The 27,162-nt window shown below is 42.1% G+C and overlaps 1 protein-coding gene across 1 annotated transcript in view; it reads left to right on the top strand.

Moving 5' to 3' along the window:
• Positions 1-27,162, top strand: part of COL4A2 (collagen type IV alpha 2 chain) — a 111,052-nt gene that overhangs the window by 30,718 nt on the left and 53,172 nt on the right. The window contains 2 exon segments of the mRNA XM_035901165.1: positions 26,901-27,035; positions 27,118-27,154. Of these exon segments, the coding sequence (XP_035757058.1) occupies positions 26,901-27,035; positions 27,118-27,154 (172 nt within the window).

The following is a 27,162-nucleotide window of genomic DNA, read 5'->3' as shown; positions in this document are numbered from 1 at the left end:
GGGGCAGAAATCAAAGTTGGATGCATTCTTCTTGATGGCTTATTCTTGCAAAACACAACTGCCTCTTACCACCCAGTGTCTCCTGCAAATTAGCTGTGTTTTGATTTTGGTCTGTTTTGTACTTTCTTCTGCTGAAACAAAAAATGCAAGCCCTCAGATTAGCTCTTTGTATTTCTGGCTGGTTTTCAGTGATGGATTTTAGAGCATCTCACAGCCCATAAAATTTTATCAAAGTGCTCCAGCCACCACCTTCTTGTTTACTTTCTTCCTCTCTTTTAAGACCAAGTTATAGACTAGAAGTAAGGTGGGGTGTTTTATTCACTCTAAGGTTCACTGAAACCCATGCTACCAGGCAAGGAATCTCCCAAGTCTGTATAGTGCTTTCCTACCCTGCTTTCATTTGCCTGTTTGTTTTGCTCCCTGGCTATCCCTGCGCCAACCCCACCCTTCCCTTTCAGCTGGTGCTTTTCTCTCCAGGAATGTGCACCTGATGAACCTGAAGATGCTCTTCTTGCCAAGTGGCTATTTGGCGAAGAGATTTTTGGGAGGGTGTGGGAGTGGATGGTGAGGGAGACAGAAGGAGGAAGGTTGTGGATGTGATTTGTCTAGGAACCCACAGCAGATGGGTGGGACTAAGGCCAGAAGAGGAGGTCAGCAGCGGGGAGCAGGAGGGAACAGCGAGCTGGGCAGTAGAGGAAAGCAGTCGAAATGCAGCAGGGCTCAGGGTTGCACAAGAGGAAGATAATTTAAGTCTGTTCTATGTAAATGTTTACACAGTGGACATGGTCCTTAAGCTGTCATGGAGCAGAAGTTGATGTGGTTGTGTTCTTCTCCCTCTTTGAATAAAGTTGCTGGAAATGAAGGGGATTGGGGTGTTGTGGGTGTAATGCTTTGTTTGTCTGAGGGCCAGGTTGGGCTAAGAGGTATAACAGTGCCCAGCTCACTCACCATGGGCAGCCAGCGTGCTGTTTAAATCGGTGGCTCAGCAGTGGTGTTGGGGAGGGAACGAGGGGGCCCTCTCCCGCCACGATACCTCAGGGGAGAAGGCAGAGGAGTCGGGATGAAGGGGCATGGGTATTATTTAATCATGTCTTGAGTTTGGCCAGTCAGCAGCAAATGGCCTTTGCTTCTTATGTCCTTGATGTTTCTGCTAAGCTAAAATGAATGTGGTTCCCCAGTCAACCTTTGGAATATTTTCAAGAAACCACTTAAAAATGCAGTGAGGACTTAGCGATATAAATCTTATTTCAGTAGATAAACTGAATCACAATTTTCCAAAGCCGTTCGAGGAGTGGATTTTGCAAGGCTTCCTGGGTGACAGAGAGAGGAACAGCGGCGTCCACTGGGATCCAGGGCGCTCTTCTTCCATTTTCCCAGGCTGCAGGAAAGCTGCCGGCACTGGATGGGCTGGGGATGGAAGTGCGTGCTTCTGTGAGATGGAAAAAGTGACTCATCCATCCTCCTCCTTAAATACTGCCTAGGAAGGACAGCGCAGGCTGGATTTTTGTGCCCGTCCTGTGCTATAGAGACCTTTCTGTAAAGGAAGTGTGGCTGGAGGAAAAGGGAGGGGGTTAGAAGAGCCCAGTCCCTGTCTCCACTGGTCAAGAAGCATCTGTATGGCTGGGGTGAGCCCCACAGCTTGCCCCATGGAAAGGCTGGCTATCCTACCAACTCTGTGAAAGGGAAATCCCTTACACAAGTATTTGCAAACTTCTCCCTTCTGAGCTGGTCACCTATAGCTCCCCCAGAGCTATAGGTCACACTGGAGGGTCTGCTCCGGGCTGGTCCTGGACATGGAGATCAGACATAAAAGCAATGAGGAGAAGGACTTCTTAAGAAGGTAGCTGAAGAGCAGATGTTGTATTTTGCTGGTGTTTCAGATAGAACCAGTACATACTGGAAGCACCAGTAACATTCAAAACTAATGGCAGGGTCGCCCTATAAGACACACTGTAGATTTTTACTCCAGCGGTTTGAATTTAATTTTCTTTTTTAATTAGGCAGTTGTCACTAAGAGGCTCAAACTTGCAATTAAATTTAAGTTTGTAGAAATACTCATTACAAAGAAATGCTAAACCTCTTGAACTTAACACACATTAAGATAATAATCCAGTTTGTTCTAAAAGAGCATAATGAAGGAATTCAGTGAATGGGAATTACATAAACTCTTGCATTGGTGTTGAAGGACATGATCTATAAATTAGGAGATTGAGAGTAAACAGGAAATTCCACAGAACAATTTCAGGATAAAGAAACTATAGCAGCAGATGGAAAGATGTTTCTGTTGCAAGATTTTAGAAGTTGGGTTTGATACCATCTACCTTTTTTTTTTTTTTTAAAAGAAACAACTGCTCCATCTCCATGTTTTAGCTGTGAATTTCAGCTGTGCATTAGTGGAGCACTGCTGGTGCCAGCTAGAGCAAAATGCTGCACAACTCTTTGTGTTGGGAGTTCTTGGTCCCATATACAGCTCACATTTTTCGCTCTGCTTTTGGTCACCTTGGCAACTTTGTGAGCATGGTATGCCTGAAAAGCACCTTAAATATGTTAACATATGGACAAGGATGTTTGAATATGCCTGGGTTTTCTTTAGGGCTAGAGCAAGATAACAGATAAGTGGCAACAACATCTTGCAATGAAAATGTAAGAATAGAAGCATTTATGCCTAATAGTCTTGCATAATGTAAAGGAGATAGGGGTCTATTTTCTAGTCATTTTAGTGGTATGGATCAGGCTTTAGTAATAACTCCTGGTAGCAATTAGTCACAAAAAGACTTAGTTTTTTTATTTCACCAGCTTTTCAATCTCACGACAAAATTCAACCTGCATTCTACAAGAATATTCCCAGAGATGATTTAACATTGTTACTCAATAAAAATAGGGCCTTTCAATATTAAAAAAGACAGAAATGTTCATGTCCACAAGTTGTTACTATTTTCCTAGCAACTACTTTGTAAAACAACAAAAAGCACAAAAAAAACCAACAGAAGAGAGACTAATTAGCAAATAGTTTGAATGCCTGAGATAAGGAATTATAATGGCTAGTAGGAAAGAAGAAACCTCACGTTTAAGATAGTTTCTCAGCAAGCTGCATAATAATGTCCAAACATACTTCCTTTTGGCACATGCCGTTATACACAGACAAAGAAACAGGAAAAGATTTTTTTTTTTAGTTCCCCGTGTCAGAAGCATACTCAGCCATAAAAGTACATTATCCTTACTAAAGAGAAAAAAAAAAAAAGCCTCAGTTTTGTGTGAAGCGCTGCATTACAGTTGGAGCAATGTAACTCTGGAAGGGATGCTTTGGTGGATCAGGTTGTGGTTTTCAATCTATATACTGTCTGGGCTCGGTATTACTGATGCGCTCTGCGGATGCCGATGGGGGGGTATAAGCCGACTTGTAGTTGGTAAAGCAATGTGGCCCTCTGCTATGCAGGGTGTGAGTGTTCAAGGCTGCTGTAGACGTGGCAATAGGCAGAAAAGCTGCTCAGCGCAGCCAGCGTTGGGCTTCTCGGTTGTTCTCTGATCTAAATATAGAAGGCTGCCCATATCATGTTTCTCTCCCCAGAGGTGGACCTCCAGAGAGCGGAGCTCAGCAGGCACACAGTGAGGGTGGTGAGCAAATGCAAAAGAACCGTGGTTCCCCTCCTCCACCAAAATGGACACCTGCGTGCTAGGCATGCGAAGAGCTCTCCGTCGACACGTGGGCATGCGTGCGTGTGCGAGACTGCTTACTCATGCTTTTACTGAACAAATTGCCCTCACAATCAGTATGAGTTTACTGTGAAGGAAGTTCATGGTGGTAATTTTAGGGATGTTTTTTTCTTTGTAGTATGAAATAAACAAAAAGATAAACATGGACTTCTTTAACAAACAGTTCCAAATTAGCATGATGGACTGAGCTACAGCTATTCTACTGTCATTACTATTCACGCAGGAATCTGATCCTAATCTGAAAAGAAGCCTTTACTCACTAAAGTAATGCAAATTATGAGAAAAAGATACAGTTTTGCCACTGCGGAACATGCCTGTTGAAGCAACAGAGACCTGAAGAAAGGTGTTATCCACTGATGCAGCTGTAAGAAGCTTTGCCAGTGTTAAGAAGGAAAGCCACAATGGAGCTGAGAATTAAACCTCTCAGATCTGCAGTTAGTGAGGTGCCTTAGCTATGAAATCATGGTAGCGTCCTTAATTTCTGCTTATTGTCTCCATGTAACTGTTCGGTACTGGCTGTTTCGTTAGAGTGGGGTGTAAATTGAACTATACCGCAAGTCCTCTTGCAGTCAGTCCTGCAGTGCCGGTGCTCCTGCAGGCTCCTTCCCTCTGTCTTCGTGAGCTTCATGCTCTTCCAGTAGAGTGCATGGGGCAGAGGAAGGGGAAAAAGGAGACAAGGAGCACCGATGTCTCATCCTGATACACAGTAAGGAAATGGGTGGGATAGGCATCTGGATCCAGGAGCTGGGAAGCTGTGCTGGGTCCTTCTCTTTCAATGTAGCCCGAACTGGAAAGGAGGAGCCGAATTCTGTCCTGCATGTATAAGGACTTCTTCTGAAGACCAACAGCAGTCGAGACCTCCCCACTCCCCTGTGAAAATTCCAGAGCGATCAATGTGAAAAATCTGATTTCTTGCCTTGTTGAGATGTGTTTTAAATAGCCTAGCTGGATCGCTCTGCAGGGATGCTGACGCCACTCTCGGTAAAACTACGCAAGCAGTTCGGCTATGATGGCACATTAATATCAACAAGGATATTCTTCAAGTGCAGCTGAATATTAAATCTATTGCAAGAGTACATGTAGGAGGACATGATTATTCAGTAGCAACTTTGTTTAACATTTCTTCACGTCTGTGGCTAACGACGAGTTCTTGAGTGCGCTAGACACTACTAGAAAAGGGAAGGATTTTGCAGCTCCTGGCACTGCATATTATCTACCAGCAGAGAAAGCAAGGATTTATTTTTGCTTGCTGAATGAGAGAGAGAAAGAAGTGCTGAGAGCTCTGTAACATTTCATATGCTCTTAGACGCAAAGAGCCAGATGAATATTGTTGGAAAGAATGTGTTTATACAAGAATCCTATTTATCTCAGAAGCTGGGGTCCTAACATTAGACGAGGCATGGGGTGAAAAAGCTGAGCATGTAATAACTCAGCAAAATTCCTGCTTCTGCCATGCATTTGAGTAAGCTTCAATTGCTTATTTTTAGGGGGTTGTATTCAGAACAGCTTGCATGCAATTTGTTTGCAATAAACATTTGCTTATAGATTGAGAGAAAATAAAATATGTTTATTAAGAAAGCATTGTTTTTCAGTTTTGCTTAGCTTTCCTGAGACGAACAGTCACAAATGGTACTCTTTAAATGCATACATTTGAGGCGTTCAAAAAAAGAGTCACCCGGCTTTTGGACAAAGTACCCCTCTCGGTCTCAACCTTGCACTGCATTGCAGGTTGTTGATAGCGCAATCGGGATGGATTCTTCTGGGATCTCAGAGTACATTCCCATGCTCTTTGACTTCATTGATTTAATGGTAAATGGCACATTCTTGGAATGCTTTCAGCGGAAGGATTCTATATAATATGGATAGGAATAAGCATGTGAAATAGTTAGTATTTTAAGCAGAGCTTTTATTCCCTCTTGTTATATTAGTGTGGTTTCCTTCATTCCCATGTTATTCCTAAAATTTGTTATTGTGAGAGATACTGGGCTATGAGAAACCGGAGTTAAACTAGCTTTTGCTCTAAACTGCTTTCTAAGAAAAAAAGGAGAAACATTGGAAATTTTCCCATCGCACATCTGTTAGATGTTAGACCCAAATTTGTTCCCAGTTCAGCTGCACTGGTCTAGTACTGGAGTGGTGTAATTGAACTCAGTGGAGTTAATCAGAGATTACAAGGCAGTTGAGCTTATTGCAACATACTTGCTGTTTAAATAGCAGCCATGGCTGTGTATCGAAAGCTAAAATAATCCCAAATTAAGAAAAATCTTATAGTGAAAGGCAGAGAAATCTATGAATTGTAGATTTTAACATAAAGAAACTGTAAATGGCCAGAAGATGTCCCAGAGAGAACCTTATTCTAGCAAATTTCCACCTTCAGCCTCTCTTTGCAGTGGGAACCTTTTCTGCCTCCACTGCTGCAAGCTGGCAAATGTCCTAGTCCAGCTCTGGATGCAGTCTGTACTACCTTTGGAGTACCCTTTCCTTTTTCATGAATTCTTTCAGAAAGAAATACTTCTAAATCTAAGTTCTGATTTGCAGCGTGTATGCTTGATCACATGAAGATTAGGGAAAATAAGTGTTAAATGACAATGAAAGCCCGTTTAATTAAGATGAGTGCAGGAGCTGTTACCTTCTTCACTTTAGTTATCCAAGGCGTATTAGTCAGAAGCTACACTGTTGGGAAGAAGATGAAAAATAAGGACTAAATTTTTACTTAATCCCCTTTTGGAAAACTGCAGCAGAGGAAAGGGGAATTAAAGCTGCTCTGTAAAAGCAGCTGAAGAGGTTCCCTCCAGCACAAGGAAATCTTGGGCTGGAATAAGGCCAGGGGAGCCAGCCTGGTGACACTGACTCCATTCACAGCATAGCAGGTGTAAGAGGCAGGAGACAGCAAGATTCAAACACGCTGGCCTCCAGCATAAAAGCGAGGAGACTGCTCTTGGGTAGCGTATGGCAGAACAGATGTTAGCAGAGCCAATTTTGCTGACCTGAAATGTTTTCAAGACGTGCGATATTTTATTCCTAAATAAGGCAAAACTAAGATTTTTTTTTTTTTAAGGACTGAGATAGAAAACCACATTTAGAAAAAGAAATACAGACGTGGCAATGCAGCTGTGCTCTAGGCTTGAACCTGAGCTTCCCATGTCTCCTGTGAGTGCTGTCGCCATTTGCTAGCACAAGAATTGGCACCTTCTCTCATTCTGGCCAAAACTCCTGGTTTGGAATTGGGAATTCTGTCACATTTCCCCCGCCTCGTCATCTTCTGAAGTGATCCATTCACAGGATCCTTTCTGACAGGTTGGTGTTTTCTGCTAAGAAGACATTCAGCAAAATAACCCTAAGCAGCTCTGGTTTCAAGGCTGCTGAAGTGCAGTGCCGAACTCTTTGGCCTGCCCTCGGAAGGGGTGGCTTGCCTGGCTTCATGTTCCCAGCTTCAGTTAGCCCTGCAGATCTAGAAAAGCTGCAAGTATGCAGTGCTTCAGCTCGTGTTTCCCTTTGGTTTTTTCACAGCAAGAAGAGTGATAAGCTCATATATGGCCTACTTGGGATCTGTAGGACTAGTAGCACTTCATTGTACAGATTTTTTGGCATTCGTGTCCAGCCTTCAAACACAGCGCTTCACGACCAGGACTAACTGCAGCTTATTCATTGCTTTACCATCCATGGGCATAACATTTCACTCTGAGTAGTGCTGCTGAGAGCACACTGTATTCCTGTTAATATTACACAACAGCTTGAGATTTTTTGGAAACCTACTCTCTCAGACTGTTTATCCATCTACATTGATATTTGTCTAGAGATATGTTTTACAGTCTATTTACTTACAAATGTGTCAGAAAATTGTTTACCAATAAAATGTGGATAAAAATATTTAGTATGTGTGTATCAGTTGCCAGTAAATTTTTTCTATCCACAATTTTTTAAATGTTAGAAATACATAATAATGCCAAAATGAATACCTTTCAATGATAAAAGATAGGCCATTTATTGGGGTATATTCAGCTTATTCTGGCTACCCCATAATCTAAATAAACTGACAAAAAAACGCTCTTATTTTCTCCAGTCAAACCAATGGGGTGCACCATTTGGACTTCATTTCCAGAGTCTTTTCTCACGGGAATTTCCCGCTCATGTTGTGGATAGTCTGTCTGAGCAACAACCGAACAATCAGGCAAAACCGCTATGATTGTTGCAGGCATCTGATTATAATTACTAGCAAAAGTTCTAATCCTTAGTTCTCCAGCTCTAGCTCCAAATATTCAACTAATAACACCACATACAAACGTTTTGATGATTATTTTGGTGGGTTTAGGCACTGGGCAGCACAGACAAATTTTGGAGCGAGTTCATGAGAGTGACTCAAAACCTCTTTGCCACAACTGCAGCTTGTAAGCAATTTTGCAGGAGGCAGAACAGAGCATGTGAGCAGCGATGGAAAATTGTCTGAACTAGTCAACTTATCATGAATTAATAATTTTTCTGGGGTGATAATGAGGAGGGAATAGACTGGAATAGTGTAGGAGAACTTAAACAAGGAGCTCTGTATTTCATGCTTGTGATAGCAAGTGGCCTTGGGACATTCATTTTTCATAGTATTTGTGCTCATTTTTAGTGTCCTGGTCTTCACGCAGGGGATTATAATGAATCTCTCCAATTGTTATGTGAGTTTTTACATAACTTTGTAAAGAAAACTGAGTACTACACACAAGCTGTTCATTTTTTGATGTTTGTAGAGCCTATTGTAGATCAATAGCATGGAGATGGAAAGTCTTCTTTACTCAAGGAAAATGGGCAGCACTGACCGGGATTGTAGGTGTACAAGTACTGGGTGCTACCCCATTCCTCTCAGTCCACATGAAGACCAATGGAAGGAAGACCTGATAGTGTAGAGTGGCACCAAAGTCTCCCTTAGACAAGGCAGACCAACAGCCCCCACGAAGGAAGATTTCCTGTGTTCGCCCCTTCCCTCCACCCTCCCAAAAGGAAATCCACTCAGAAGAAGGTGGTACAGAGATGGCTGTGTTGTATGCCTCATTTCTGCCTTCCAAAGAAAGCTGAAGAAACTTTTCTGGTAGATGCTGTGAGAAGCAGCTAGCAGTTTGAGACAACTTCATCTGAGCAGTCCTGTTAAATAAGCACCACTAAAAACCACTGGTCTCTTTTTTAGAGTTCGACCATCCTGTTGGCTTCCCGTGGCCCTTTGGAAGGACAGTGAGGAGAGCAGCCACTTTGCACAGCACCCATCTCTCCCTAAAAGGAATTGATGATCTTTGGCCAAGAAAATAGCATGGGCTTAATTAACCAGAAGTAACACATACTTTGCATTTTTTAGGCCGAACTAGCAGGACAGTGAGGTGTAACCAGTGGCTTCCTGACTTTTGGTGCAGCAGCCCCACCAAGAATGCCTGTCGGTGGCTCTTCCATGTGCTGCTGCACATCAGGAGTATTGATTGGTGTAGCAGTGGTCTCTGCAAGACAAAATTTAACCTTTGGAGGAAGGAATCAGTAAGAACAATTTTTGGGAGTGTTCATACCACAACTTTAGTACAAATAATTATTCAGTGTTGTACCATTTAAGTCTCCTGAAGGATATATAGGAGCATTTAAAAAGAGGAAGTTTTAAGTACTTGAGATTGCTTTGCAGATTTTCCCATGCACCTCTGACATCCTTCAACCATTGCTTGCAAAAAAATAAGTAGGTGTGGCCGCAGACAGCTGACCTTGAGAGAGGCTTTGACAATCATAGAATATAATCTCCGTAATACTATAATAATAAAAATTAAAGTTACCTGAAGAGATAGGCATATTTGGGGCCATATCTTGAAGGTCATGAAATGCCTGTTTTTCAAGTCTCACTTAGTCCAGTCAGTGGCTTCTCGTGTACCCATGGACTGTAAGTTGCTGATAGTCAGCTTTGCTATGAGGACATAGCTGGAGCAATTCTCAGATTTCTTTGACTTGTGTCCACTCAAAATGGCCTGCAAGGTGCCCTTTTGATACTTGCTTAGGGCATCATGCTTCAATCCCTGCCATCTAATGCACCTCGTGGAAAAAGGTGTATTGATTACAGCTATGATCTAGTCTTTTCAGTAATGCTTTTCAACTCATTTCCCAAAATTTAAGATCAACTGGGTCATCAGTTTTTTTAAATCTGGAACTGATACTGATGCATTTTACTGAACGCATACATGTTCCATTAGATTTAGGAAAAGAAGTGATTAATAATGTTGAAGTGTTTTAAATGGATGCTTGCATATTTTCTATTTAGTCTTGAAGATTTAACTGATTTTTTTTCACTACCCATCTTTGGGATGGCACAAGAAGTTCCACTGCTATGTGGCTTCAGTTCTTTTAAATTTCTAGATTATTTTTTTTTTAATTATGAGGGTGGAAGCATGCTTTAGCTAACACGTGACTGAACAAGGCTTAAATTAAGTCACAGCCTGGCTTTTCATGTTTACATTTTCGTCACCGTGTGGCAAAATAATCCCAACAAGTATCTTCTGCATTTCTCTATGACGTTGTTAACAGCTGCACAAAAACTGTCTTCTGAAATGTTCTTCCAAGCCTCTTCCTTAGCTGTGTCCATAAATGAAAGAAGTCCTGTTTATCTCTGTGCTGAAGGATTGTTGCTGATGCAGAAGCAGGCTTATAAAAATAATTAGCAAATATCAAACTGATGGCAGTTCCCTTCCATTCAGAAGGGCTTGTCTGAGACCTGTCGCTCTCCTGAGGCGAGGCAGGGATCGTGATACCCCTGCCGGTTTCTGCAAAGGGTGGAGGAGGACTCTCTGTGGACTTCAGAGAGGTCAGCATGAGGAGGTGCTGGACATTCACTGGAGGGAAGTGTTCTCCCCGATGGGTGCTTCCCATCTTCAGTTCACTCGCAGGAGTGAAACCGCTGTTAGCTCGGTGCCGACCAGTCGCAAGCCAGCATCAGTATCTGCACAGACTTACTCGCAGAGGGATGAGAAGGCTGTAGTTGTGCCTGTTTATCCTACAATGACTCTTTAATATCAGGCAAACATTAAGGTGCAAGTAAATTTTACAGTAATTTTTTTCTTTATAGTATTATAGTTGGAGTTAGGAGTTAGTTACACAAAATTATAGTAATTTATTCTTTAATAAAATAGTTACAGCTAGTTTTGCTACTGATAGCCTAGAGATAATGCAGGGAAAAAAGAACAAAACAGTACAGAAAACAGCAAAGAAAAAAAAAGTCTATCCATACTTAATTTGGTTTCCAGTAGATGCCCTATCCTGTGAACTCTCCACCAGAAGTCCGTATTTTTTGGTAGCTGAAGCATGGTTCGAAAGCAGCGTTGTCGTTGTGGAAGATGGAGGTGTGTGCTTGAACAGCATCGTGTTCTGGCATCAAGTCTGTACCAGTTTTCTTCCCAGGCGTTTACATCTACATGTGAAGCTACCTTCACATCTCTTCCCAGCTGCCCTCTACTTCAGATGTATCATTTCTAACATCTCCAAAGAGGATTAATGGCTGACACATGGCTGCCAAGGCTTCAGAAATGCTGACGTCCCTTGGCAGGACTTCATGCAGCATCTCTTGCCCTGATTTGTGTCTTTTTTCCTAAAACAACTTCTGGCTCCTTAATATTACTAATTTGTTCACTTGTAGTGAATGAAGTGATCCCTACGTAAGGTCAGGGTAGGATTTAGTGTCCATTCTCTTTATAAGTTGAGAGCTGTGTTTTCTTAAAAGGATGCCAATTAATAATCTGTATCTTATATAGGAAGGAAACTAATGGCATTTGTTTTATAAATAGTGTGTCCAGAAAAGACAAGAAAGAAACAGTTAACCAAACAGCCTGGCGGTAATAGCATTTGAAGGAGGGAACCACTGATCCTAGTTTGCGGGAGCCTGCTGTTCTTCCAGGGTCTTCCTCACCCTTCCTATCACTTTCCCTGCCATTTCCAACTTTGATCCAACTACTTTCAGCTATTTATTTCTACTGTTAGTGTTGTCAGCAGAGGTCTGGGGCAGCAGTGTTCTCGGTGCGGTGGAGACTTGTGCCCTGCCGTCAGCCAGCTGTTTTCTCAAACCATGGCTGATGTCCACTGTCAAGGCTTGGATATTCGATTGGGTAATGAGTCATCAGTTCTCCAAGAGATGATTTGAATGAAGTAGCAAGTTACCTAGTTGAACAGCCAAAAAGCAGCCTACTAGGTCTAATCTTTTGCTAGATCTTGAAATATATTTCCAGCTATTTTCCTTAATGTTTCTCCTGTATTTTCAAAATACATTTCAGGTTTTTTTTTTCCTCCCAGATTTTCTGCATACTAAGATCTGAATTTGTTGGGGAAAGTTCAGTTTAGGAGGGACTTCTGCAGAAAACTCATAACTACTTTGCACAAAATAAATAAAATTATTTTAATTTCTGTGATAATTTGAAATCTAAGATCTGTATAGCTCAATGTGTAGACAGGCCTTTATAAATAACCAAAATTAATTGGGAAATTATAATAAACCATATTTCTCTTCAGAATAAAATACCTTTATTGAATGCTGAAAGGAAATAGTTTTGATTTTTTTTTTCTGTCTACAGTCTATCATAGTTAATAATGCAAATGCTTCCTCTATGATGCTTCATTAAAATTCTTCCTGACTTGCATAATCCCTATGGGGCTCCTAAACTGTGTTCTTTTAGAATTAGTTCCATCTTCTCAAGATATCTAATATGTGTAGAAACTAGACAGAAAAAGTTATCAGAAGTCATCAAGACCAAAAGGAGTATAAAAATAGGCAGATTTCTGGTTTTCTTCATTGCAGGTGGGTTAATATTTATGGAACTGATGTTGCATTAACCCAATGGGCATAACTGGAAATAAGTTTTCATTGATTCTTAATAGAGTGCTTGCTGCTGCAAACTTATCCCCTGAAAATTCTTTCAGCCTTATTAAGGCAAATTCATTTATATTTTTTCTTTCCATATATCTATCCATTCCAAAGTCTGATGTGGGTTTCTTGTTTGCATAGAGGTGGCAGGGGGAGTAGGAAGAGAATTATGGCCCTAACTCAAAAATATTCAGAGGAAGCTGAATATCTCCATCATCTTTCTTTCTCTGACTCTTCAAATCTCTCCTTTTAGTAATGAAATATCAGTTGGTGTTCAGAAAAAAATATTTTTTTCTCAGGAGTGCTCGCTGATGTCTTCCTGTGGAAACAAGTAACTTAACAGCAGAAACTTTTGCAATCTAATTCAGAATTGCAAAGTCTGCGTAAAGTAGTGGAGTTGGTAGAGTGACAGGTCTGGCAGGGTTTTAGCTGAGGTTATTAAAGTGTTGCAGAACCAGAAGCTTAGCTTTTTTGTAGTATTGCACCGATCTACACTCTAAAGATACGGGAGACCTCACACGTACACAAATATGTCTGCAACAAGCATGAAGCTATTGCATCCACAGGCAGATAGCTATAAACTTGCATCTTGGCTTCTGTTCATGATGCTAACTTTACCTGACTATAGTAATTATCAGTGTTTAACAGTAAGGAAGTATATCGCCACATGTCAGTGACTCCCTCCCCTTATCTGTTTTAAAGAAACTAGAGTGCTTTATGGCTTGTGTTAGCAACACAGAGATCTGAAGACAGCAAACCAAAGGGAGAATAAATACATACACAGCCATAGAAAGATTCTGCAGACATCACAGAGGGGAAAAAAAATCTAAGAAGCAGAACCTAGCGAACCGCTAAAGTGCAGGATCTTAAGGAGGATTTTGAACAACAGGTATGTTGTCGTATTTCACTGAACCACAGAATGGTTGGGGTTGGAAGGGACCTCTTGAGATTGTCTAGTCCAACCCTCCCTGCTCAAGCAGGGTCATCTAGAGAAGGTAATATTCGGTTAGTCTTGGTTATTGTCCAGGTAATTTGGGGGTTACCAGTCTCTAGGCTGTAGTGACTCTTTTAGCCATGCACATTATCATGGTCTGTATTGAGCACTAGCGCTCAATAACGATATTGCTTAGAGCTTGTTTGCTTTTTATGACAAGTGTCCTTTGCCTTTTGACAAAAAAGCAATAAAAAAATATAGATGTTGGCTTGCAGAGGAGAGCTGGCATTGGGTCTTTTCAGAAACTAGTTAAAGCCTTAAGTTCTCCCAGATGCAGAAGAGGTAATAAAGTTAGAAACATTTTTTCATGGAGAAAGGGAAGAGGGAGGTAAAAAGCTCAGAGGAGCCACATGAACATGAAGTGCATTTGTTACCATCTCTGTCAAAAATGCAGAATGATGCTCCCTGTAGCAGTTGAAGTCGTTTCAGGTACCTAGGGGGTCCAGGATGCAGAAATCTAGGATATGGATGTTCCAGCATCAGTTAGGTTTTTGGAAAGGAGGAGTAGCTTCAAGCTTATCTCTTGCTTCCTTTCATCCTTGTCTGTAGCAGACAGTGTAAAGCAGGAGAGGCATCCTGGCAGGGGTTCGGGGTCCTGGTTAACCTGAGAGCTGCGCCGTTCTGACCTTTCATCACCAGCAATTTGAATCTCCTTGTCAGTAAATGCAGCCTCTCCCGTTAGGCTGATGGAAGCATCTCTGCGAGTGCGTTATCATAAGTTCATGAAGATAGCACATCACTGCACAGCCCTGATTTCTTTTGACACAACTAATACTGCAAACAGACCATGTTTTAGCCACAAAGGCACTAATTTAACAAAGCTTGGAGGCACTCCAGAATCAGAATCTGAAATACTGAAGATGCTTTCATCAAGCTGGAGCCTGAAACGAGTCCCCAGTGATGGGACCCAGATAAGTGGTCACAATAAATTCTTTAGCAACCTCTCTGATATTCCCATAGACCACGAAGGCTCCTTCTGCTGTTTCAGCTTGTCTGGAAGGCTTCTCTTTTCCTCCACATTACCTGCATTTACTATCAGTTAAATAGCAACCTTAATTTTCTCCAGCGCCTGTCACACTAGTGGAATATCCTTCAAGTAAAAGCAACTTGCCATTGCAGTTTAATAGTACCTTTGCTCCCCCAGTATCTTCAGAATGAAAAGGAGTAAAGGATCAAACAGAATGGTTTGCTCTGATAATCATCCCGATCCTCTGCTGAAGCAGCTGCGTAGCCCTCACTGCCTACAATAAAGGGTTAAAAAATTTCCAGTAGCTTTTGAAATCAGCATTTGAAATGATAAATAGGATTTCTCCTTGAACAGCTGCGGAACTGTCTGCTGCTGCTGTTCTCCAGAACATCCTTTCCCATGAGTGATGAGATTTTGGAATCTGCAGAAGGTGTGTGGGCACTCTTGGCCCCCATTATTGCTGCCTCAAACCGAGCATAACAGAACTTTCGTAATGGATCTGGAGAACTGTACCTTCCTGTTCAGATTTATACTCCAGTCTTGACCCTCTTCAGGACTGTTATCAAAAGTTACATTCAACAGAGTACTTTTCAGGTAGATTATATAGTACTATTTCCTTCAGGATTCAAAGGAAAATATTTTCGGTCTCCTTCTTCCTGATTTCAAGGAAAAAAGACATACACGTGTGGGATTGCAGAGACTTTTCCAAGTAATTGGTTGCTGTAATACTTTCCCCAGATAATTTAGCTTCCCTAGATCATTCTGCTTGATCTAGTACTGTCAACTTATAAAAATCTTCTGTAAATCTGTGTGCACAAAAGACAGGAAACTTAATTGTATTATATGAATGACAACTGCCAACAGTTTTCAGGGTTTCTATTTACTACCCAAAGATGGCAAGAATTCCCATAGATTATTTAGACTGTTTGTTGGTTTTAGAGACAAATGCAACATGAAGCCAGGCTCAGTTTGAAGACCATCAAAGTGATTACGTTAGAATATTTGTGATGTTAACAAGCCACTTCCACTGGAAGGCATAAGGATTCATTTAGCTTCGGCGTAAGCTGACCCAGCAGCAGGCTTCAGCGGAGTCCCAGTTGCTGAAATTTCTAGAGCATCCTCATCGATGCTAACATCAGGATTAGCAAATCATGTAGAGAAATCAACTGTGCAAACCCTGTCCAGATGATCTCACGGCACCCCACTGCTCTTGAGACCCATCTGTCTAGAAGCGTCAGGAGAAAAAAAGATGTCTCTTATTCTGCACCAACAATGACTCTTCATATTGCTGCACACATATCTGGCCTCACTGGGAACTCAGAGACCATCCCAATCTGTAAATTCCCATGACCGGAATGTGAGGGTGTCTAAGGTCTGCACCCAGTCCACACTGTACATGCTGCTAGAGTGTGTATTCTGGGCTCTCATGTGGAGAGGGTATCTCAGCACACAACTCATTAAAAAAGTCGCAACCTCTGTAAGAGAATTAAATTCTTTCTATGGTTAAAACAGCCAGTAGTAACTTATATTTGCATGATCAAGTCAGTTTTGATAGCTGTTCCCACTGCAAAAATAGTTATGCTTTTGTTTAAACAGAAGAGGAGCACAGAGTGGAAAAATTGGCATATGATAGACTGAACTCCTGCAGGGGTTTTAATTTTCACATACTCTTAAACTCATGGAGCCTAATGAGCTTAACATTTTGGCCAGTTGCACAATTTGGAAACTTCAACAGTGAATGGGTTTTGGACGGCAAAAAAATGTTCTCACAAATATGAAAAGTGAACAGATGTTACTATTGGTGCTTCCAACGCCTACTGACAGCAAACATCTGTGTTGAACTTCCTGAATTTTAGGATCTTGAGAACACTCCCACACACCACCGAAAGCCATTTGAAAGCAATTGGGCTGGCGGATCGGCTTTTGGGCCTGTGACTGAATGTTCTAACGTGAGCAGGTGCTGGTTGTTGTCTTGCCTTGAGCAGCCCAGCTAGCCAAGCAGCAGCCTTACAGCTATCCGACCCACTGTGTTATGCAAGTTTTTAGCATTTTCTGTGAACTGTGATTTTAAAAAAGGCATAAAAGCAATTGATCTTAATAGTACAATGGTAATAAAATGACTGGAATGAATGGAAAGAATGAAACACAGATTTTGGTGTAGATACTGGCAGATTAGGAGAATTGCTCTGCATTATATGGTGCCCTGGACAGCATCTGGCTTTTTTAATCCTGTCAAAAACCATGCTGAATGAACAGAATTTTCTTCTGTTTTGAAAGCATACTCCTTGTGCTAAAAATGTCTGAGACTTTCGCTGTCCCTCAAAATACTCAGTCAAACATTTAAAAGGTACCATGACCAAAGTCTGCCCTTTTACATAAGCATGATACAGCAACTGCCACGGAGCAACTGGGAGTTCCCTCCTTCCTCCTGCTCCACACCCATCATCTTAATGTTTGTCTGGTTATAAGAGCAAATTTGGCAAGATGATTTTCCTCTCCGGTGAATTTTTTGGTTGGCTGTCAAGCTAACCTCCATTTAATTAAATGGTAATGAATGTTTTGCAAGGATAAATCAATGTCATTTTAGTGTTCTGTAAAACATCATTAGCTCGTGATCTCAACTTTAAGTTGATTCAAAGTAACATCTCCAAGTTATTTCAGTTAACTCTTAAAGACAGTATTTAGTTAGAACTCAGAGGGACAATATCTACATGTCAATAGAAGTAATTTTTTTTCTGGTTTTATAGTTGTCTTAGGTTGGTACTCTCAGTTTCACCAACATAAAGTGAGTAGCTCCATTACCTTCCTCCAGACCTTCCCTTGATTGAGGTGGATCAGGTTAAGGATTATTTAAACAAGCTGGACACACACAAATCCATGGGCCCCAACAGAATGCACCCACAAGTGCTGAGGGAGCTGGCAGATGTCATTGCTGAGCCACTCTCCATCATCTGTGAAAGGTCCTGGAGAACAGGAGAGGTGCCTGAGGACTGGAGGATAGCCAATGTCACTCCAGTCTCCAAAAAGGGCAAGAAGGAGGACCCAGGGAACTACAGGCCATTTAGTGTCACCTCCATACCTGGAACGGTGATGGAACAACTCATTCTGGATGTCATCTCTAAGCTAGTGGAGGAAAAGAAGGTTATCTGGAGTACCCAGCATGGATTCACTAATGGGAAATCATGCCTAACCGATCTGATCACCTTCTGTGATGGCATGACCTCATAGGGAAGCTCAAGAAGTATGGGTTGGATGAGTGGACAGTGAGGTGGATTGGGAACTGGCTGCATGGCAGAGCTCAGAGGGTTCTGATCAGCAGTACAGAGTCTAGTTGGAGGCCTGTAGCTAGTGGAGTTCCCCAAGGCTCAGTACTCAGCCTGGTCTTGTTCAACTTATTCATCAATGACCTGGACAAGGGGACAGAGTGTACCCTCAGCAAGTTCACTGATGACACAAAACTGGGAGGAGTGGATGATACACCACAAGGCTGCGCTGCCATTCAGCGGGACCTGGACAGGCTGGAGAGTTGGGCAGAGAGGAACCTGATGAAGTTCAACACAGGCGAGTGTCGGGTGCTGCACCTGGGGAGGTTTAAACCCATGCACCAGTACAGGCTGAGGGCTGGCCTGCTAGAAAGCAGCTCTGCTGAGAGGGACCTGGGAGTCCTGGTGGATGACAAGCTGACCATGAGCCAGCAGTGTGCCCTTGTTGCCAAGAAGGCCAATGGTATCCTGGGGTGCATTAAGAGGAGTGTGGCCAGCAGGTCGAGGGAGGTCATCCTCCCCCTCTACTCTGCCCTGGTGAGACCCCACCTGGAGCACTGTGTCCAGTTCTGGGCTCCCCAGTTCAAGAAAGATGAGGAACTCCTAGAAAGAGTCCAGAGGAGAGCAACTAGGATGATAAAGGGAGTGGAGCGTCTCCCCTATGAGGAAAGGCTGAGGGAGCTGGGCTTGCTTAGCTTGAAGAAGAGAAGACTGAGAGGGGATCTCATAAATGCTTACAAATATCTTAAGGTGGATGTCACAAGGACGGAGCCAGACTCTTCTCAGTGGTGCCCAGCGACAGGACAAGGGGAAATGGGCACAAACTAAAGCATAAGAGGTTTCAGTTCAATATGAGGAAAAACTTCTTTCTTTTGAGGGTGACAGAGCACTGGCACAGGCTGCCCAGGGGGGTTGTGGAGTCTTCTTCTCTGGAGATATGCAAAGCCTGCCTGGACGATGTCCTGTGCAACCTGCTCTAGGTGAACCTGCTTTAGCAGGGGGTTGGACTAGACGTAGGCAGAAATTTTGTTATGCCATGAATAAAGATGATAGATACATAGCTAAGAAGCTATATAGAAGCGCTGGTATTTATGTGGCTCCTAGCAGCCTAAAAGAAATGTTTATCTGAGTAGCCAAAAAGGAAGCAAGCTAGGGGCCACATGATGTACTTGGAATAAATGGATATACTTTTGAGCACACAACATTATCATCTGATCACTTTTTTATGCTGAAACTTTTCTAACTTCCAAGAAAATCCTACTATTTTGCACACCCAGTAGCAACGTTTTTGGCATATACTGTCTGCCAAGTTTAGTAAATTTATTACATTTATATCCAGCTCCTTTTTCATGCAGCATAATTTTTACACTCAACTTTATTTGGGTCTTAATCCTAACTGCTAAATCCACAGTTCAGGACTTGATCTTTTGGGGTGTTGCCTTCTTGCACAGTTCAGAAAGCAGCAACGTGGAGGTCAACATTTGAGCTAGGGACCTAAGCTCCTCTTAAATTCAGTTAGGAAAAATGGGCATTTTCATGGTGCATTTGTTTGACCTAGTTTGAATATCTGCATTAGGATATATCATGTCATAAGATGTCACCTTCACCTGATGGAAGCTTTGGATGACTACACTGCATCTAGATGTCTTAATTCTCATTCCAAATTTCCAAGCCAGTAAATTCTCAAGAAGCAAACAAGGATGTGAATGTATAGCCTGGCAACCACTGCTCCACCTTTGGCATGTGCATAGGCACTGACCCTACCACAGCTTACTTCTCGGTGGCAGTGGGGTGAGATACTTCATATTTACCGCACAGGAAGAAAGTGAATGCAGGTGGGCTCCATAAACACCTGATGCTTTGCAGACTCGAACCCTAGCTCACTCACTGCCTCATCATTTGTTTGTGCAGCCGTACTTGGGCAGAGATGCTGCTTTCAACTCTCGGAGCTATCCCCTTACTGGGTCTGCAAACAAAACCACCCTTCCCCTCTGCCCACCGCTTCCTTCCCACATCTTCTCCTTCTTTCTCTTCTCCTTTCCTCTACACAATAACCTTTTGAAGACTTAGTGTGGAAATCCTCATGAGATTTTGTCTAGACTTGCCCTTTCTGGTGTTTGTCTTTGAGAGAGCATTGCCATGGTCCCAGTAGCATTCTTTCTACCAGCAGCTCTGCAAAGCGCAGGAAGCATTTCTGACATATACTCCTATGTATTTTGTGACATGAAGAAACTTTTCACTGGTTCTTTTGAGTGCTTGACCTACATTCCAGTCTATATTTTCTTCTACGCATGTTTTATCTGCTTGGGTGACATAGCAACTTTCTGGAAGATCACAAATTAGATCAAACCGTGGGAACAGAAAACAGTACAAAATTATTTCATTTACTGACTACAGAAAAGAGCTGTGGCTTCTGATAAAGAGAATCCTTTCATAGTTGTTTTTATGAAGATTTAATGTTTATTTCTTCCTTAATTAAAGAAAAAAAAAAAAACCCTTCTGCAAGCTGAATCACTGCTTTGGAATTAATGTTAATGTCATTTGGTCACTGCTGTCCTGAGAGAAAATGTCGCATGTCCAGACAATGTAGTTGAAAGAGCAGCAGATTCTTACCATGCCACTAGGCTGAACTATCCTCATTTTTAAGTTATTTTTAACTTAAAGTGAATTTTATAATTTTTTTGTTTACTTTTTGGCATAGATAAAAAAGCTTTTTAACAAATGAGAAGGAAAGGTTTTTTCTGAGAAAACAAGCTGGAATGTGAAACTCAGCTAAATAACCTTCTCTGAAGTAGAGAAAGATAAATTAAAAATAGAAATAACCATTAGCTATGGACATTTTTTTTTAAAGCCTGCTGACTCTTTCAATGCTACTCTGTGTTTCAGAATGGAATATCACACCGCTTAAGGCACTTGAGAAAGGTTTCCTTCATTTGCTTATCAATATTCAAGTTAGATCACAGAAGTCCATTCCTTCCTGGCAACCATGTGGTGGCAGAAGCTAGTGCCAGCCCTACAGTAAAATACAGATTCAGAACACAAATTTGAGAAGATGCAGGCCTGTGACATTAAAAATGAAATTTACCAATTCACTGGAGAAGTAAAATACTGAGGTTTTCTCATTCCTTTTAGAAGACCGAGTCCTTCTACTAAACAAAATCAAGGGTGAACAACAAAACACAGGCGCTTCAGGAAGCCATGCTGCTCGGTTCCATGAGGAATTTCATCCCATTTCAGTTGCACTTTCCCAGCTATGTCACTGGCAGACATTTTGCAGGGAAGCTTCTGCTTTTCTTGCCTTAGACCTCACACAGAGGCATTCTGACCCTACCTGAACTCCTCATCAGATTTCCTGAAGGTTGTAACATGCTCTGGAAACCTGTGCACCTGTGGTGGCCAGGGCTGCGTGCAGCAGCAATGGTTGGTGCCATCTAGTGAGGAGCTTCTGAATGCTCACTGTAAATTGAGATCGATCATCTGTCTTTTAGAAAATAGTTGTTGTTACAGTCCTGAAGACACAGGAATGGAGTGACGTGCTAATATTTAACAACCAAGCCTGCAGAAACTTCGGGATTTTTTTTTTTTTATACCAGATAAACTTTCTTTCCAGTGGCTAGCATTAGCTGTGTTTCATAGAATCATGGAATCGTTTGGTTGGAAAAGACTTTTAAGATCATTGAGTCCAACTGTACCTGTCCACTACAAAACCACGTCTCTAAGCACCTCTTCCACCCATCTTTTAAATACCTCCAGGGATAGGGACTCAACCACGTCCCTAGGTAGCCCATTCCAGTGTCTGATAACTCTTTCAGTGAAGAAACTTTTCCTAATATCCAATCTGAACCTCCCCTGGCGCAACTTGAGGCCATTTCCCCTTGTCCTATCTCCCATTACCAGGAAGAAGAGACCAACACCCACCTCGCTATCACCCTCCTGTAAGGCAGTTGTAGAGGGTGATAAGGTCTCCCCTCAGCCTTCTCTTCTCCAGACTAAACAGCCCCAGTTCCCTCAGCCGCTCCTCATCAGACTTGTGCTCCAGACCCCTCACCAGCTTTGTTGCTCTCCTCTGGACATGTTCCAGCAACTCAATGTCCTTCTTGTAGTGAGGGGCCCAAAACTGAACACTGTGTTTGTGTTTTCACCCTATGTATTTGCATTTTCTACCATTCCATGGATTGTTTGGACCTACTTTTGCCAGGGACAATTGCAAAAACGTTTAAATCTTGCTAAAACAAAAGTCTGAGTTACTGAGGTGGATGCAACCATTTAAACTACATTATCAATAATGACATACATTATGGATAATGATGTACAGCATAATGATGTGTGGTGTAGAAACGTACCAGTGTCTTCTGTGTCATGGTAAATGTGCTTATCAGTGGCTGAAGTTGTACCCAGCGAAGCTTTGAAAGCACGGTGTTTTAAACTTGCTTTATTCCAGTAACCACTGAGAAGTGTGGGTAAACAGAAATTTTGTCTTAGTAGAGCTGGCAGGAAAGGAAGACTACACATGTATCCCTGCTATGGAGAGATAATATAACCAGTCAAGGTCCACAGGGTCTCAAACTTGTTTTGGAGTTGGTTCTGTAAATAGTCAGAGGGCATTGAGTGACGAGCTCTCTGGAGATCTGTCCACACTGGGCAGCCTGGGGCCACCAGAAGCAGTTGCTGACTCAAAATGAAGTGGTTGAGCTATGGCAGCAGGATGCTCAGCCCAAAGTTGTGCAACCCCATAGCTGAAGTATTTCTGGCACAGCGTGCACTGCATGGAGCTGAAACCCCAAACCCTTCCCTTACATATTCCCCTCTAATATATTCAATCCATAAACTCCTGCATGTACACTCTGCCAGGTGATATGCCCATCCCAGTCTGGTGTGGTCTGCTGCAACAGGTTTCTTGAGGATGTTCCTTGTAGTTTATATTTTTTGGGGTGGGGGAAACACTAAGGTCATTACACTAAGGTCATACATTTTTTAGTTGGGCTCAGCAATTGCTTTACTATGCCTACCTCCATGGAAGATGCCTCAGAGAATCGCAAATTCCCTACATTTACACCCCATTCTCCACATTTTGCCAGCATTAGGTTTAACAACTTTTCTGTTTCTTTCCTGCGTGCCTGCGGGGCTGCCTTTTCCTGCGTTAGCACTTTTAATCAGCTCAGAAGTTGCTCATTTTCCTTATAACCAATTTTATTCCCTGGTGAGTTGCTCTCTGTTCTGCTTGCTGGCCTCCTTGTAGTGGGACTCCATCAAGGTCCTTGCTGTCACGTCCTTCCCTCATCTGTTCTTACAGGGACCGTTCCAGGCTGACCCCTCTTACAGAAAGTCCCAGCTCCCGCTTGTCCGTCACGGTCAGATCACACTTCCCGCAGGAAGTGAACTTGTCCTTTCACCGATGACCTTTTTAAAATGTCAGGGAATTAACCTCCTTTCTTCTTGTCCACTATTAAATAAATGATGGGCTACAAAGGATCGTTTTCGTGTGGGGAATACTGAATCATCACATTCCATATACCAGAAGCAGTTGCAAAACTGAAGTCTGTAATGAAATGTGGAGAAATGGGCTCAATGACAGTGAAGCTCTGCAGTAATTCTGATTCTGCCTCCTCTTTATTGCAAATCAACAGTTTTCTCCTTTTTTCATATCCCCACGCTGGTAGGTGGATTGCTCAGCAATTTGGGGTGACGCTCTTGTATTTTAAAGCTTTTGGAGCAGGTACTGTCATTTATTGTATCTTTATTTGTGTAGCACCTCAAGCAATTGGTTGCTCTCAAAATTAGGGCACTCTCCTCTACCAGCTTTGTTTCCACACTGTAAATTTAGCAGTGAATTTAGCAGAAGGAAGAAGGTATTGCAACATGACGTCTCTTTCATTTGACTGGTCCTAAAAGAACTGGAAATTAAAGTTCAAGCTGCAAAACATGAACATTGAGTACAGACTTAAAAGTCTGTTCAGGATCTTCTTAAGTCCACTGGGACTTAATTGCAAAATGCAGTTATTAAGCTCAGTCACAACCCCGACAGCATTTTCCTTCATGCACGTCACTGGACAAGCGACAATGTATATACAACATTGCAAATATTTTCTGGGAAGATTTCCTCCAGGCTTCCTAAATTTCTGACCTTTACTCCTGTCTGTAAATAGCTTTTGCACATGGCTGGGCCGGCCACATGAATTGTGCGAGACCTCTTCCAGTCAGCCAAAGTCACAGGGACTGCCTGTTTAGGAGTGTATCCTGACATTGGGAGCTTTGTAATTCATCTGAACAGTTGTGGAAGTTTTGTATAAGAACAAAGAAAATACTTCTTGTTAGTCTTCAAGATATTCCACCAGCCCACTTCTTCCTTTTCTTTTTGCGTGCTCCCTCTGAGGTGCTGGCCACAGCATCCCATGCACACTTAGGTAAGCCTCTTAGCACTGGTCTCTGGGTGGCATGGGGTAATCGTGCCGCGCTCTGGATTTGGGAAGAGTTCTAGTTCACCCCAGCAAAATGGGAAGCCTTCTGTCGGAGAGCACCATGGGCCAGAGCACATTTCTGCATTGCTTTGTCGTTTAAGGAAAGGGAGCACCAGAGAAAGTATTTTGTGTATTGTCTAAAATAGGACAGATGCAATGTGTTTCCCCAGGCTTGCCTTTTTTTTTTTTTTTTTTTTTGACCTGGAAGTTTAATCCAGACACAATTTCACAGCTTTGGAGAATTTTCTAGGATATCTGGCCCTCCAGGAGCACAAGCAGAGCAGTACCGTGGGTGTTTCACAGAGGGGCATTTGCGACTAATTGAGTCATGCTTTATTTGACTAAACCTTTCAAATTGATTGTCTTTGCTTAAATCTCCTCGATGACCTTTGCAAAAGAGAGAATGTTCTTAGGTCATTTGCTAATGAAAAAGGGACATACTTGTTCAACAAAAGATCTAACATAAAGAAAGCAGAGTAAAAGCTGACAAGTCTGACTTAACTGAAGGTTAACAAAGTTACTTCAGTTAACAAGCCAAGGCGCTAATGGACTCAAGAATTACACAAACACTGTCATGATATTAAGTACTTCCCAAGCTCTGACACTAGCCTCATGCTAAACTGGTCCCAGAAGGATCACTTCTTTGTCTTTATTGCAAATAATATTAAATAACCCCTTTTCCTCAACAAACAAATGATCAGATAATTACCAGGAAAGGACGGGGAAGGGGGGCTGGCGTTGCCCAGCTCTCTTCCTCATTTTCCATTCCTTGTTTACTTCTTCCTCCACACCAGATAGGAAAATGGGACTGGAAGCAGCAGGGTGATATTTGGCGTAGGAATTAGAGAGGTAACCATGTTACGTGTAATGCCACCTTTGAAGTATTGCAGCTCTGCATGGCCCTTGCAGAAAGCCAGGCACAGGTTTGACCATTCTGAACGTAGCCAGCATTTTACCAGAAGTTACAATTAAATGTTTTACAGGCATTCCGCCTTCAGCCCGCTGCCCACAAAAGGGACGCAGATGGGTACTAAAGAGATGGTTTGCATATCTCAGGTGGATGAGCAGCTTTTGGAATTTATTTGACTTCTTTTGGCTTTCAGGTACTTCAAAAATGAAGTGGTATTTTCAGTGTACAGAATCCATGTTTTCCTTTCTTTGTGGAAATAACTGAAACATTTCTTTTCAGAACCTCTCAAAATTAAATTGAAACTGGAGCCAACCCAAATCTCTACAACTGAATTTGAATAATTTTTCTGTGTTCTTTGCAGGTGTATGAGATACATTTTCACCCTTTTTAAAGGTTCCTTTCCAGATTTGGGTGTACGGGGAAGAACAAACTAGCTTAAGTGTTTAATTACGTTTTAAGGCTTTATAGTAAGATGGAAATATTTTATATTGATATTTGCATGAGAATTGATACTTCTGTACAAAAAATAATAAAGAACACAGGTTCATTTCTTCAAGTCCCCACACTGCCCTACTTCAGTCCTCCTACCCCAATGGCATTGAATGAAATGGGACTATTATCCCTCTTGGACAGGGATTGCATTCATCTTTTAGCTCTTTGTTTCCAGGCATGGGCGAGACTGTAAGTATTCTATACTAAACCAAGATGTTATTTTTTTATCAGTTGGTTTGTGTAAATATGTATCTGTTTGTACATGTTTTGCCGTAATTCTTGCTTTGTGAGATATTGATGGTGTTGCAGACTGGTCTGTGAAAAATCTAATTGCTTTTTAAAAATACTTTCATTAGAATCGGCATAATTAGAACATCTTGGTAAATGGTGCTTTGTGCCACTGAAGCCTATTTCTCCAGAAAGGATTGTGGCGATTTACTGTTAGTGTCATTAGTGCGCTGAGTACTGTAGAGCATGCAAAACATATGTGCCTTCGGTGACACTACGTCTGGAACAGCTTTCAAATATTTCAGTTCACAGATCTCAGACATACTGTCACAACCCGTTGCTTAAACCACCATTGTGTCATCTCAAAATGATTTTTTTTCCCCTGTTGAGCCTTGTGATGTTGGCAGTCAACAGGGGATTATTTTTAAACAATGTTTGAAGTGGCCTGAAGAGCCAAACCGGTGCTGGAAGGGAGAATGACCAGGGAGCCCTGCGTGCAGCTCTTCAACCTGTGTGGATGCGTGCACATCTAACCACCTTCAGGCTCCACTGCTAAATAGAAATATCATCCCCAAAGAGGTAGAAATTCCTGCCATTAAATATCAGACTCTATTTGTAAGAAATATGGCCACTAAGCAGGTTTCACAGTTAGACATATTTTACTCGCTTGGAGAGTAACTGGTTATGTTGTAGGTCAATGGGAACCACTCCTGAGAAGCCTTATTCCAAAGAAAACACTTTTTTCATAGAGTAGCCGTGAATATTCAAGTAGTGGATATTGATTTGACTGTTAATTTCCATGTATTGATTTTGCCACGCGCAATGTGGCCACTGTTGCTGGAGTTCCTCTGTGGTGTTTCCAGATGACATTCATCAAAGAGTCTGGCCTGCTGGAACAGAAAGAGATCCTGTGTTTATTTTCTCTTTGAGAGATTGACTCCATTGCAGCAGCGATAACTAATCCAGCTTCATACATCACAACTGTTCCTAAATAAATGCTTTTTTTATTATTTTTATCAGGGCCAGCCAGGACTCCTTGGATCACAGGGGTTCACTGGACCACCAGGATTGATGGGGATCCCAGGAGTGCAAGGTCCCAAAGGTCACAAAGGTGAAAGAGGATATCCAGGAATAAGTGGACCCAAAGGAGAAGTGGTAACTTTTGAATATCAGATGCTTTAGCTAATGAGCAAAATACTGGGCAGAACATAATTTTAATTGTGCTCTTTCACTCTAGGGGCAAAGAGGAGTCACTGGATTCCCCGGGGCAGATGGCATTACT

The sequence above is a fragment of the Egretta garzetta genome, unplaced genomic scaffold (assembly GCF_000687185.1).
Source record: "Egretta garzetta isolate BGI_Z169 unplaced genomic scaffold, ASM68718v1 scaffold168, whole genome shotgun sequence".
Taxonomy (NCBI): domain Eukaryota; kingdom Metazoa; phylum Chordata; class Aves; order Pelecaniformes; family Ardeidae; genus Egretta; species Egretta garzetta.
The sequence above is the reverse complement of the archived record's forward strand: the minus strand, read 5'-3'. Positions and strand labels throughout refer to the sequence as shown.